The sequence below is a fragment of the Heterocephalus glaber genome, unplaced genomic scaffold, assembly GCF_053883595.1.
Source record: "Heterocephalus glaber isolate CG9 unplaced genomic scaffold, H.glaber_assembly_v1.0 deba00000809, whole genome shotgun sequence".
Lineage (NCBI taxonomy): Eukaryota > Metazoa > Chordata > Mammalia > Rodentia > Bathyergidae > Heterocephalus > Heterocephalus glaber.
Genome location: NW_028258163.1, coordinates 11,557,631 through 11,571,647, shown reverse-complemented (window position 1 = coordinate 11,571,647; position 14,017 = coordinate 11,557,631). Strand labels below are relative to the sequence as shown.

At 39.3% G+C, this 14,017-nt stretch overlaps 2 protein-coding genes across 2 annotated transcripts in view; one reads left to right on the top strand and one right to left on the bottom strand.

The window, feature by feature from the left end:
• The window catches only part of Aven (apoptosis and caspase activation inhibitor), a 190,122-nt gene that overhangs the window by 36,126 nt on the left and 139,979 nt on the right, over positions 1-14,017 (top strand). The window contains exon 3 of the mRNA XM_021241839.2: positions 3,053-3,230. Coding sequence (XP_021097498.2) covers positions 3,053-3,230 — 178 coding nt within the window. The remainder of the gene's footprint in view (positions 1-3,052; positions 3,231-14,017) is intronic.
• Positions 1-14,017, bottom strand: part of Chrm5 (cholinergic receptor muscarinic 5) — an 82,382-nt gene that overhangs the window by 50,566 nt on the left and 17,799 nt on the right. The gene's annotated exons all lie outside the window — the stretch shown is intronic.

Below are 14,017 nucleotides of genomic sequence, written 5' to 3'. Positions count from 1 at the left end.
ATGGATAATGTGGGAAAATAAACTTTGTTAGAAGTGGCACAGACTTGGTTGAATTATGTCTTACTATGTAGTGTGTGTGTATGTGTGTAAAGGGTTATTGATTCTCTTGTTTTGAGAGTGAAATAGAGTTGACATGTCATTATTTTTGGAAAATGGATTATCTACTCTTTTTTCTATTCTTGAATATCTAATAATTTTAATTTTAATGCTGTTTTAATACTATGACTTGAAATGAATTAGGTAATAAGACAAATTCTGTATTCTTCTAGCTGTGCTGGTAAATAGTTTGATAAAGAAGGCAGTTGTAATTATTGAGTCTAGTGACATGATATTTGTGAATTGGTTTGAATCTCATTTATCTAGATGACTGAATGTAGGCTGTAGTTCCTTACAGTGATACAGTGCTTTCTTTGATAGGATGTTAGAGGAGCTTTTATTATCTGGAACATGGATTAAGAACATGTTAATGTGGGCTGAGCATGGTGGCACACGATTATAATCCCAGCACTAGGGAGGCTGAGGCAGGTGGATTTTTGTGAGTTCCAGCCCAGTTTAGGCTACATAGTGAGTTCAAGGCCAGCCTGAACTATATAACAAGACTCGGTCTCAAAAAACCACAACCGAAATCAACCAAACAAAAACAACCCTCAAACAAAACCAAACAACAACAAAAAAGTTAACATTTTTACTTTTGAGTGGAAAAATGATAGTTTGCATTGGATTTTCACAGACTGATCCCGAGATGAATTCATATAGATGCCAGATTCCATGTTTCTTGTTCTAATTTTCCTTCCCTGAGAGACTTAGATTGTTGTCAACTTTCAGTAGTCATTTGCGGAATGATTTTCCCATTTCCATTCTTTGGGTAGGTGAAGTCAGATTGACCCTTGCCTGTTAAAAGACTTGTAAAGCATCACACTCCTCTTTCTGGTTGAGAATCTCAACTTGTTCCAAGTGTGTGGGGTCATGGGACACAGAATGGTCTTTAGCTTGTTACCCTATTTAGATACCTGTTACTTTATGAACCTTGCAGCCAGTGACCAGGATTAAGTTATGAAATATTACAGTGAAAATTATCAGATTAATTTAGAAATGATATTAACATAAAATGGTGCATTTATTTTTACATTGGTTTAATTAGTATTATCTCATTTGTTCTTTCCATTCTCTCCACCTTGAGGCTTTGGATATTTTTTTCTTTTGTCCTAGATCTGTCCACAATGAGCCTTTGTGAAAATAGAATCTCTATAAGAGTCTTTTTTTTGGTACTGGGGATCAAACTTGGACCTTGTGCTTTCGAGGCAGGCGGCACCACTGAGCTAAATCCCCGGCCCAAATCTCTTTAGAGTTTTTAAGGTACACTTTTCTCTACATCCCATATCTTCTAAACTTTATTTGTACTATTCTCTTGCAGTGGGGCCTAATGACACTTATTGTTTCTTCTTGTGTTTGCATTTGGGTGTAGGAGTAATGGGGTTCTTGCTTGGTGATTCTTTTAATTTGGGGTTAGTGAGTCACTCGTCTGCATGAGGCCAGCCTATTATATGCACTTCACAGATATTAAATGATGGTATTGGTAAGACCATTAGTTCTCTCTAGGTCTCCTGCCTGCCATTTTAGTGCTTGTTGTACTGCACTAATATTTCCTTAGGTGTTTCAGATCATAGTCTTTTTTTTGGCTCAAGATGATTATTTTGCCCAGGTTTACATCTTTGTCATGTGTTACAGCTGTGTTTAAAGGTTTTAGACTAACTGGAGAAGGCTCTCTGAACTTTATTAGCCCAGTGGGATGAGAAAAGAATATTAAAATTTCCAGACTAAACAATGCTAGTATTTTTAGCTCTAGTTGTTTCCCCTAATTTCTCATCAATTGCAAATTTGTCCCCTTTAGAATGTTCCTGGTAATTTATATAGCAGATCTCATTTAATCACACACCTTTAATCTGCCAGTATCTTTTGGTTCTCAGACATTGGCAGGAAATTATAGGAAACTTTTAGGTTTCGGGCAGTTTTGCAATCCATAGTTTAGTTTTTGTATCTTATAGGGTCAGAACACATGCAGAAATCATGATACCAGTATCATACCAAACAAAATTAATAGTACACCCTTAATATAATTAAATATTCAGTCATTATGTTCATATTTTCCTAATTATCTCAGAGTGATTATTTCCTATGGTTAGAGTGTTTGAATCGGGTTACAAGATACTTTCTCCACATTCTGGACATGGAAGCAGGGGCCTCGTGCAAGCCTTGTACCATGGAGCTGCATCCTTAGCCCATTAAGCTCTTTTGATCTATGGATTTCTCTCTTTTTTCCCACCATTTTTTCCCTTGCAGTTTATTTGTTAATGAAACTGGGCCCTTTATCTGAGTTTCTTAAAATCTGTATTTCTCTTCATGCTCTCTCAACTTTTCAATGCACAAGAGTGGAAACCTCTCTAGAATCTGAGTAGGGTTCTCATTTAAAGTTTGTAAAACATTTATAAAATACTCTTACAGCCTTGATTATTTCACCTAGATGAAACAACTATTTAAAATAGTATACACAGGGGTAGGATTTAGAGAGGTCAGGTACACAAATGTTCAGGCAGAAACTTGCCAGTTTTCCTTTTCTTTTTCTCTTTTTTTTGAGATAGTGTCTCACTATGTAGCCCAGGCTGGCCTCGAACTCATAGTGATCCTCCTGCCTCAGCCTCACAAATGCTGGGATTACAGGCATGCACCACCACACCTGGCTCAGTTTTTCCTTTTTTTTTTTGGGTACTGGGGATCGAACTCTGGACCTTGCGCTTGCGAGGCAGGCAGCAGAACCACTGAGCTAAATCCCCGGCCCCTCAATTTTCCTTTTTAATGCTCACTGAAAAACTTACCCTGAAAGAAGACTCTGATATAATGGGTTCTTTGGAAATATTTAATATCCACAAACAGTGTGGTCTACAAATTTACTCTATTGTGATACCTGTGTAGTAGTTTTATTTATTTTACTGAGAAGGCCACTAAGATCAAGATTTCTACTGCCTGTTTATTGATTTTTCTCTAATAATTACAGGTTGAAGATGACAGTGATACAGAGACCTATAGTGAAGAGAATGACGAACAGAGAAATTATTCTAAAAGAAAAATCACCTCTAACTGGGATCGATATCAAGATACTGAAAAAGAGGTCAATAATGAAAGTGGAGAATCACAGAGGGGAACAGATTTCAGTGTCCTCCTGAGCTCTGCAGGTATGAATTCCACTTGCGTTCTTACTGCTTTGTGCTGTGAAATTTGCTCAGACCTTTTATTGTACTTTTTTTTTTTTTTTTAAAGGAAGAAAGGTTCATTTGGCTTATAGTTTGTAGAGGTTTCATTCCATAGTTGGCTGACTCCAAGGCAAGGTGATATGGCAGAGGGACATGGCAGAGGAGAAACAGCTCGTGGCAAAGCAGACAAGAAACAATCGAAATAGCAAACCAGCAGTGGACAAGCCACAAGGGACCCAGACAAGCCTCTTTCTGTCCTTTATCTCTTTTTTTTCCCTTAAATTCTTTTATTGGTACCTTGTAGGTATACAATACCTTTACATTTATCATTGGGTGCTTGTACCCGTACATGATGCATCTTGGTTCTTATTTTTTCCCCATTTCCTGTCCTTCCTTCACCCCCTCCACCCTTCCCTATTTACAAAGACTGTTTCCATTTTTTCCTTTTCTCATCATTTTTCCTTTCCCTTCTTTCCTTTGTTTTCCCTACCCCTCTCACTTCCCCTACCCCTTTGGACCTTTTATTGTACTTTTAAAATTGCATTTTTATAACTAGCAATTCATTCTTTATTCTTTGGATTTTAAATTCAAGTAAAAGTGTTTTTGATGGTTTGCAAGGGGAAAATATTTCTTTAAGTGGAAGTCAGGGTTTCTGTGTCCTGATATAGGATGACTGAAGTCTGAGATGGATAAAAAAACTTTTTATAACTGGGATGCTGAACCTTATCATTCTAAATTTGCTAGTTTTAGAAACAGAAGTGTTCCCTTTGCTTTTACAGGAATCGATATTTATGTTTATGTGAAGCTTTACAAAATTCCCAGAATATACTTCTTTTATAGCCAGGAATATATACATTAGTGGAGACCAGTGTGTTAGAGACATGTGCACAAGAACACCAAAACTCTTTGTTTTTGCTTTCAGATAGTTTGCTCTATCAGTAATGTCAACCCATTCCTTCTTGACTGGCTGTTTCCAAAGATTGACTCCATTTTGGGTGCCATGAAGCTAAAGAGCAGTGATGGGAAGTAGTGGAGGAGGGCTGGGTGGGGTACAGATAGATACCACGAGGGTGTGGCATAATTCAAGGATAAGTGGGGGATCGATTAGTGATTAACAGGAGGTTAAGATGGGAGGGTGGGATGTGGATGTGGCTACAAAAGGGCAACGTGCTGGATCCTTGGGGTGCTGGCACTGTTCAGTATCTTGACTCTGTCGGCAGGTACATAAGCCCACTAGAGTGAGAAAATTGTATAGAACTTAATATACAAATGCACACAAGAGAGTTTGAATAGAACTGGAGCAGTCTGAGTAACACTGGATTCTATCAGTGTTACTGTCCTGGTCGTGATATTATACTGTAGCATTAGGGAAGAGTGGGCAATATGTACACATGACCTCTGTTTTTTCCTTATAATATGCGAATTAGCTTAATAAAAATATTCTTGCCAAGTTAAAAGGAAGAAAATATGGGGAGTAGTGTAATATTTCAGGCAGTTTTGAATTCTCTCTTTCCCACAACTTTGATATTGCAACTGAGTTCAGTGTTTCTTCTTTTTCATATTCTTGTATTTTATTTTTATTTTTTTATTTTTTGGTACTGGGGATTGAAGTCGGGACCTTGCACTTGCAAGGCAGGCAGCCACACCACTGAGCTAAATCCCTGGGCCCTATTTTAGCATTTTTAAAAATACACTTTGAAAAAGTGTACTCTGCCATTGCCTTCTGGTTTCTTCTCAGATGGTGTGCTTTATCTGTGATTAATTTCTCAGAAGATTATAGTCATATTTATTGCTGTGTTCTTACGTTTCTTCTCTACTTTGCTGCTGATTTATCAGTTTCTTTTCACCATAGCATAATCCTAAGAGCTGCCATGCTGTCTTCATATGTGTTGCTGTATCACTCGATTGGTTTCTTTTAGAGAAGTAGAGTTCATTCTCTGATCGTAAAATATTAAGAGCATCCTCTAGGTGGGCTGACCATACTCCTCAGAATGGTTTTTATTATACTGTCCTTACTTGTATGAATGAATACATAACCTATCTTAAGTGTGTACATCATAAACTTTTTTAGATATGCCATGTTGCTCTCCAAAGTCAAGATGAACTAGAGTTCCTAGTGTTTCCCATCCCTACTGCCAAGTGAACTGTCAGGCTTTTCAAATTGTGATCAGTTGATTGAATAATATCTAGTTGTGGCTTATTCAACAAATATTAAGTATGTAGTGTTTTCAGGTCCTGTCTTAGAGGCTGGAGTTATGACAGACTAAAATACTTGCTTCATGGATACTCTAGATGTTGAAGGAAGTACAAGAAATGGTAAATGGTGATAATCATTTAGGATAGAAATAGTGAATAGGGGCTGTGACAGTTTTATAAAAGAGTGGCCAGAGAAGATCTTGACCTAGAAGTTAATGTTTGACTAAAGACCTGAGGCAGGTGAAGGAGAAAGCATTGAGGACATCGCAGGAAGTGTGTTCAAAGGCTTTGAGATAATGTATAGCGAATAGCAAGGATGGCCAGCATGGTAGAAGCAGAGTGTGCAAGTAGGCGAAGAGGTCAGAAAGCATTATGTGACCAGATCATGTGTGTAGATGGTGCTCTTACACAGAGTGGGATGAGAAGCCAGCTCATGTTTTGAACAGGATCACTCTGCTGTTTTGGAATGGCTGGAAGACAGGGAAAAGGTGTGCGTGTGGAGGGGGCAGGTAGACCATTTAGGAGGCTATTGGAACAATCTAACAAGCAGTGGTAGTGTCTGGGGCCAGGGTGATAGCAGTGGAGTTGGAACAGGTAGGTTCTGGATCCATGTTGAGGGAAAAGCACAGAGGACTTGGAATGGGGGAATAAGAAAAAAGATACATAAGGATGGTGGAAGTTTTTGGCTCGAACAGTTAGAAGGGAGTTACCATTAACTGAGATGGGTAAACTGGAGGTGTATTCAGTGTTCGTATGTTGAGACTGAGCCGTTAGTTAGGCATCTGCATTAAAGTTCCTGTGAGAAATACAGAACCCACTCAATATAGTTAGAAGAAAGTTTTGACAAAGAAACCATGTACTCAGGTAGGGGTAGGATATGAGGAAAGGAAATAGATAATACAGTTTGGGGGAGGGCAGCTAGCGGAAGAGATTCCTATCAAGTTTACTTTGAGAGGATCGATCACTTTTGGTTAACAGTTACAGCCAGTGAACATAGCCCCGCACTGAGTGGTCATAAGTTATCTGGCCTTACAGTCCGTTTCTCTTCTACTCTTCTGCTAAGGCTTCTATGAGCCTCTCCTACTGGAAGCCAGAAGACAAGAGGAACTTGTTGTTGTAATACATACCGGTCACCGTCCTAGGGAAGAGCAGGGTGGCGGGTGAATCTGCAGAGGCAGGTGGAAGAGACCAGTGCAGCACCCGGTCAGACATAGAATAGGCTGTTGGGTAAAGGCTCTGGGGTTCAGGCCTGAGGATAAGGCTGAAGTAAACATTTGGATGATGCCACTCTGAAGAGTATTACTGAAGTCATGAGAAAGTATAACTAAGGGAATTACAAGTGTAGTATCCCTTATCCGAAATGCTTGAGATCAGAAGTATTTTGGATTGTGGAATATTTGCATATACATAATGAGATATCTTGGGTATTAGACTCAAGTCTAAACTTGAAATTCATCTGTTTCATATAAATTGTACATTTGTAGCCTGAAAGTAATTTTATACGCTATTTTAGTGCACCTACACTTTGGCTGTAATCCATCACACGGGGGACCAGGTGTGGAATTTTCCACTTGTGGCAAAGTTAGGGAAATGCAAAGCTAGCAAAGGAAACTGAGCACGAATGATTGAAGGAGTGTGTAGTAGTGTCCTTAAGTGGTTTTGGACGAGATCTGTGTCAAATGCAGCTGATGACAGCCAAGAATTGGCCATTGAATTTAACATGAGTTTACCGCTTATCTTCACAGGTGCAGTTTTGTTGGTGTGATGGATATTTTTGAATATGAGAGAAGTGACATTTGAGACAGCAAGCAAAAACTTGTCATTTTAAGGGTCTTAGTTGTAAAGAAAGAGCATAACAAGCTGGCAGGAAAAGCATTTGAAGACTTTTTTTTTTTTTGAAGGACTGGAGAAATAACCACATCTTTACTTGTTGATCCAGGAAAAAGGGGAAAAATAATGTAGGAAGCGTGCAAATTTCTGGGTCTCTATCCTTCAGTAGATAGGAGAGGATAGGATCTGTTTATCCCCTGGTGGAAAGATTGCCCATTGCTAGCAGTGTGGGCAGTTTTGCCACTGTTGGCAGAAGAAAGGTGGACCATGTAGACACAGATGGTGGCAGGTGGGCTTAAGAAAGTTTCCTCTAATTGTTTCTGGTTTTTTTTTTTTTTTTTTTTTTTTTTTTTGGAACCGGGCATCAAACTTGGGTCCTTCAGCTTGCGAGGCAGGTGGCAGAACCACTGAGCTAAATCCCCGGCCCTGTTTCTGTTTTCTTAGTGAAACAAAGCTGTGACTGAGGGCTGAGAAGAATGTATTGGAAGTGTAGGCAGAGAGTAGGAGGTAAATAGTTGTCCAGTGGGTGGGAGAGTGAATGAAGTAGGCAAACAGGGTGTGGTTGTTGGGTGGTAACGGGGGGCCGGCCCACTAGAGGTTGGTGACGGTGAAGATCAGATGACAACTGGTGTATCCCCTGCCCCATTTGTGTTCTACTGTGTGGGTGCAGGCATAGATGGATGGAAGAGTAGGATTTGATCGTGATTGTACTTTGAGAAAATGCAGTGGAGAGAGGAGGAAGGGGGTGATTAGAATGAATGACACTGAATTAAGCAGGGTAAGAGGAAAGGGAGGAGTACATAGACGAAGGACTGCAAAAAGGCACTGAGATCAATGGATTAGGGAGCCTGGTGGACGGAGAAGGAGCATTGATCTCCTTGAGGAGTATGAGTTAGGAAGTGGTCCTGGTGGTTGTAGACTAGAATGCTTGAGGTTGAGATTTGATGGGGCAACTGTTATAGCCGCTCATAATGATACAATTAAGTATAAAAAATCTAGGTATTTATCTGAAAATTTTTGTTGTTAGCTTAATCTGTATTCAATAAAATCGAAGTCTAATTTCATTTTTCCTTGAATACTAAACACGAATAGCATTGGTTGCCAACAGCATTCATGTCTTATTTTTTTCTGAAAAAGGAGAAGTTCTTGGTATACTATCACTGATTATCAGTGTTGTTGTTCTGAGTCTCTAAGTATTTAAAGGTTGGTGGTTTTAGGTTGACAAATATTTCCTCCTTTTCTCCACTGTTATTATTCCCACCTGTAATTGTTCATGCATTTTTCTTCCTCATCAGTGTCTGCAGTGTGCCCTGAAGAATGCCCATTGTCACTAGGATGTGTAATACAGATTTAGTTTCTCAGATAAAGGCTGTATGCTTTGGACTATATGTCCATTCCAGTTCTCAAATGCCATTTTGAAGACAAGATCGTTTGCTAAGAGTATACCTGACTTAATATGTGGTCTCCAAGTAGGATTTCCAGTGTAACAGTAAATTTCTTTTTCTTCTTGTTCCTCCCATTCTTTTTTATCTTTGGTGTTTTGGGACAGGGTCTCACTCACTGTGTAGTTCAGGCTGGCCTTAAACTCTCATTAATCCTCCTGTCTCAGCCTCCCAAATGCTGGGATTATGGGTGTGCACCATCATGCCTGGCTGTGACAGTAAATTTTTGAAGAGTGATAATTAGGGAGTTTATTTCTATTTCACCCAATTGGTGTTTCTGTATACTGGTATATTCACTTTGTGAGGTAGTTTGCAATTTTCCAGTAATATAGATAATCCAGTACTCTGACCACTGGTGAATGTCTAGAGAAATTCTAGCACATATGCATCGTTGTTCAGGAGAGCCTAAATGGAAGCAACTCCAGTAGGCATCAATAGATGCAGTGGATTTCCACATAAATGGATGACTCTCTCAAACAATACATAGTAAAAAGTAGTGAAAGAAACAATATATACCCACAGAATACCTTGGTAGGGTTCTACTTAAAGAAAGTTCAAACAGGAAAAATGTAAGCTGTGTCATTTCACAATGCTTATTTAAATGATAAAAATGAAAGTCAAGGAAATGATTATCAGAAAAGCCAGGAGACTGATCGCCCCCAGATCGATAATGATTGTGTGTGAGGGATTTGGCAGTGGAGGGGGCGGGGACTTCTGTGATGTTGGCAGCATTCTGTCTTGTTCAATAATTATTCTTTATATTCTTCATATGCATTATATGTTTAAAATTTTACAGATCTTTCTATAAAAGACATTTCTTTCTAGCACTCTTCAACTTGAGCCTCGCAGGTACCACCACCTGCTTTGAATTTCTAGCCGGCGGCAGTGGCACCTTCATTGTTATTTATGGAGGCTGTGGGGAATGGTTTATTTGAAATCATACTCTTTCTGGTAGGGTTGGGATTCTTTAGGACTCTGAAAAAGATAATCATGCCCTCAGCTTTTTGTTTTTGAACGGTATCCTCACAATTCTAAGATGTGTTTCAAAAGTTTTGAAACTGGAACTGTACTCTCACCTTCAGGCATAAATTCTGGGTGTTGCATTCTAACATCATCTTTAAGCAATGTTTTCTGCCCTCCCTGAAGAGTGAATCACTGAATTCATGTTATGTATGTTCTCTGCCCTTTTGAAGATGTTATAGATAGCCAGAGTTAGAAAAATGTTTACAGTGCGATGAAAGTACACTGGAGCACCACTGAAGATAAAAATGGGGGAAAATCGATGTGAATCTGTAGTTCTGTTTATTTTAAGTGGAACAAACAAAAATGAAGACCAGACTACGGTTTGGTCAATAGAGTTGTCTATATATATTTTCATTTCAAGCTATCCTCTGTAATTTTATGAAAAGTTAATTTGGGGGGCAGATTTTAATTGTAATGGTATTTGATTTTTTTTCACTCCCTCTGTATCCTTCATTTTTTTGTCCCCCAGTACTGGGGATTGAACTCAGGACCTTACGCTTGCCAGGCAGCACCATGCTGCTGAGCTACATCCCTGGCTCTCCCTCTGTATCCTTGTGCCAGCTTCTCCTGAAAAGGAGAAGTAAGAATATCACTCCTGCAATATTCTTCGTTTTTTTTGGTGCTGGGGATCGAACTCAGGACCTTGCACTTGCCAGGCAGGCGTGGTGTCACTGCACTAATGTGTGGCCCACTCCTGCAATATTCTTAAATCTTGAGTTATTTCTTCCCATGCAGCACTGGACAGTTTTATTGCCCTCAATTCAGTTCATTTCCCCCCTCTTTTTATATAGTACATATTTTGCTCTAATTCTGCCTCACTTCACAGTTTAGTGAGGGAACCTTCCAATGGATGTATAAATCATCTGAAATAATAGAACTACAGAATACACATTTAAGACAATTTAAATTTGAGTAACCAAAAAATTTAACAAAATAATCTTTTCTTATAGCTGAAGACAGAATGGGTCAAATATGATTTTCTTTTTCAAAACCTTAGAGATAAGAGCAGCTGAATAAAAGGATTTGTTTGCTAATTTGCAGGCCACCAGCACCTTTTTCTGTTTTGTGGTTTTGATGTGGGTTCTTTGTGTATTCCTGCCGATCTAGCTGCTTCTATTCTGTCATGTTCATCATCACTAGACTTTTGTTTTCTTGCCCTGAATTTGCATTTGTACCTTAGCAAACTCAGCCTGGGTAGCTTTATTTTCCTTTCCTTTCCTTTTAAATCTATGACCTTTGGTTCCTATTTGTTTAGGGATTCTTGCTTTTTTTTTCCATGAATTTTTTTCAGTGCTTATTTTTCTGCCTCTCTTGTACTTCCTACATTTCTTCTCTGTTCATTACTTGGAGTTTCCATTACAGGATTCTTTGGCTTTATTTAGTGCTTTGTTAGCTTTTTCCCTAAATAGAATTATTTCCTCTTTTGCTCCTCTAATAAGGTCTATGCATTTTATTTTCTCATGACTTTAGAACAGTATGTGTGGTGGATCTTTTCTGTAGGTCTAATCATCTAACTTACCTAACAATTTCAGCAGCTGTCCTGTTTAGAGATTCATTTCAGCTCTTTCTCCCCCTCTCCCTGTCTGCAGTACTGGGCATTGAACCCAGGGCATTCACACTTGAGGTGCATCTCCAACCCTTTTTGTTTTTGAGGCATGGTCTCTCTGACTCATTAAATTGCTCAGGCTGGACTCAAACCTGCAGCCCTCCTGCCTCAGCTTCCCAGAGTGCTAGGATTATAGGCGTGAGCCACCATGCCTGGCTTCATTTCAGTTCTTTAGCACCTCTTATTTTTCTTCTTGCTGGTGATTAGCTTTTTTTTAAAAGGAGGTAGTACTTAGCTTTTAATTTTGCTTTCACTTTATTTTGCTTTCTTTGTTTTTTTTTTTTCAAAGTAATCTTCCTTGGAGAATATTAAGTCTGTGTCTTATAACCAGGGGTCAAGGCCAGGAGTCTTTATAACCCTTTTACCAGATTTAGTACTATCAAATTCTGTGTATATCGATTCCTTATATGCTTTGTGTAATGTCTTTCTCATTTGAATATTTGACCTTAATCTTCTAATATTTTGTCACCAAGGATTGTATAGTTAGCATTTCATACAATGGATCTGTGTTTACATTATTTTTAGTATTCATCAGCTGACAGACATTTTATAGTCAGAGGTTTGTATGGAGAGCTTCTGGTTTTTATCTTGTGTGAGTTCTGCCTTTGATTTGCTCAGTATTACTATTATTTAATATTAAAGTCTACTCTGTAATTTAACCTGTTGAATTTTATTCTTATGTCTAGAAGTAGCCCAGCTTTCATCCAATTTGATCTGTTCTAAAAATTTGTCTCTTTGCAAATTAAAGTCACCAAAATAATTGATTTGACTTGATAGATTTTGATCTGCTGAGTAGCCACTGTTAGCATTTTTTGCTTTTGTGCTTCTTTCTTGTCCCAGTTCCTTGGGTCATGGTGAGGTTGTGTGCGTGTGTGCGTGTGTGTGTGTCTGTGTGTCTGTCCCGCAGGATTCCTAGCCGTTATAGCACCGTCTCAAGTTCATTTTAATGACTAGATGTTTATCTAGCTTATTAGGTAATTTAAATGATTCTTACTGCTGCTAAGAGAACATTAATGAATCTTTTGGGTTTGACTCGTATTCCACATGCTCTTCAGGTTGATAAATGTCAAGTTGCATCATCAAATTTGGATGTTGTGTTTTAATAGCATCTAGCACATTCCTCTCAAATACTGTTGTCTCCTCTCTGCCTGCCTATCTTATGGTTTCATACTTCTCTTTAAAGAGTTTACTATTGTTTTAGAGGAGTTCTGGGAAGGAGAACACATAAGTGCTTATGGTCAGTGCCATACTAAAATGGAAATTGATAATTACTCTTGCTTAGAAAGAAAAAGTCTTTTGGTAAAGTCTTTAATGAAGATTATTGAAGAATCTCTTCTAATGTAAAACGTCTGAAATACTTGAATTCAGAGGCTTTGAAGCCAGGCATGGTGGTACATGCCTGTAATCCCAGCACTCAGGAAGGCTGAGGCAGGAGGACTGCTGTAAGTTCAAGGTCAGCCTGGGCTACAATAGTGAGTTCAAGGGCAGCCTGAACTACATAGTGAGACCCTGACTCAAAAAACAAACCCCCCCCCCCCAAAAAAAACAACTCAAAGGCTTTGAAAAGGGCAACTATGACTTCAGGAGTGTGATACAAGGTCATCTCTGCCAGTAACCTGAAGTGTAGAGGTGTGAAGGTAGAATGAAAGGAACACACTTGGTATTTTCCCCACTTGATGTTCATTAAAATCTATGTATGTGATATGCTATGTAAGATACATACTTTTATATCTGCATAAAGGAGTTTTATTGTTTATACTTGGCCTGCACCTTAGCTTAGGAGAGGGCTTTGTGGTTGGTTTAGAAGCTACCTTTGGGCTAGAGGCAGAAACAGGCAGAGGCCTCGAGGCTAGAGGGGCAGTGTGCTGAGAAGCTCTTAGTCATACAGTATTTGGGGTGAACCTTTTGAGGAAGTCTTGCCCAGCTCTCCCTGGGGCTGACCAGCGGTTGTCCTCCTGTTTAAGAAGTGTTTCTTTAGATCAGTGGTGGCCAACCTATGGCATGCATGTCACAGCTGGCTGTTTTTCATTGAAAGCTCTAAAAGGTTCACCATCACTGCTTTAGAAGTACAGGTATGGGGCCATATGGGGTTGGACCCAGAGCAAACATATCCAGCAGCACCAGGTTCAGGGTTTTCTCTGGGGTGGGACAATTTCTAGGCAGCCAGGATGGGACCCCACTCGCTTGGGCAGCTCCTGCATGCAGAGCTGATTTTGAATCTTCAGGTAGTCTTGCAGTTCTTGTGCTTGTTCACCAACTAATGAAAGAAGTGGTCCTGCTTTAAATAGAAGTAGAGAGGGAGAGACCACAAACACAGGTTGACTGCTCAGGTAATGGCAACCTGACATAATGCTGGTGGATCTCAGCTCATGCTTGGTCAGAGATCAAGTGCTAAACACACGCACATGCACGCTGATCTGAGAAAAAAGGGAGGGGCAAGGAGATAGTCACAGAGGCTTAGCTATAGAGTAGGTTGGAGGGTATTCAGAAGTCAGGGTTGGGATGTCCCTGGGTCTGCAGATCTATCTGTTCCATCTGAACTCTGTTGAAGAAAGAGGCTGACAGATAACTGACCAGTCCATTGTTTTGGATAAAAAACAGTATCATAAACTATTGAGTGTATCAAACAGAAAAGATTCCAAATGTACCCGAGTGACATACTCAAAAGAAGA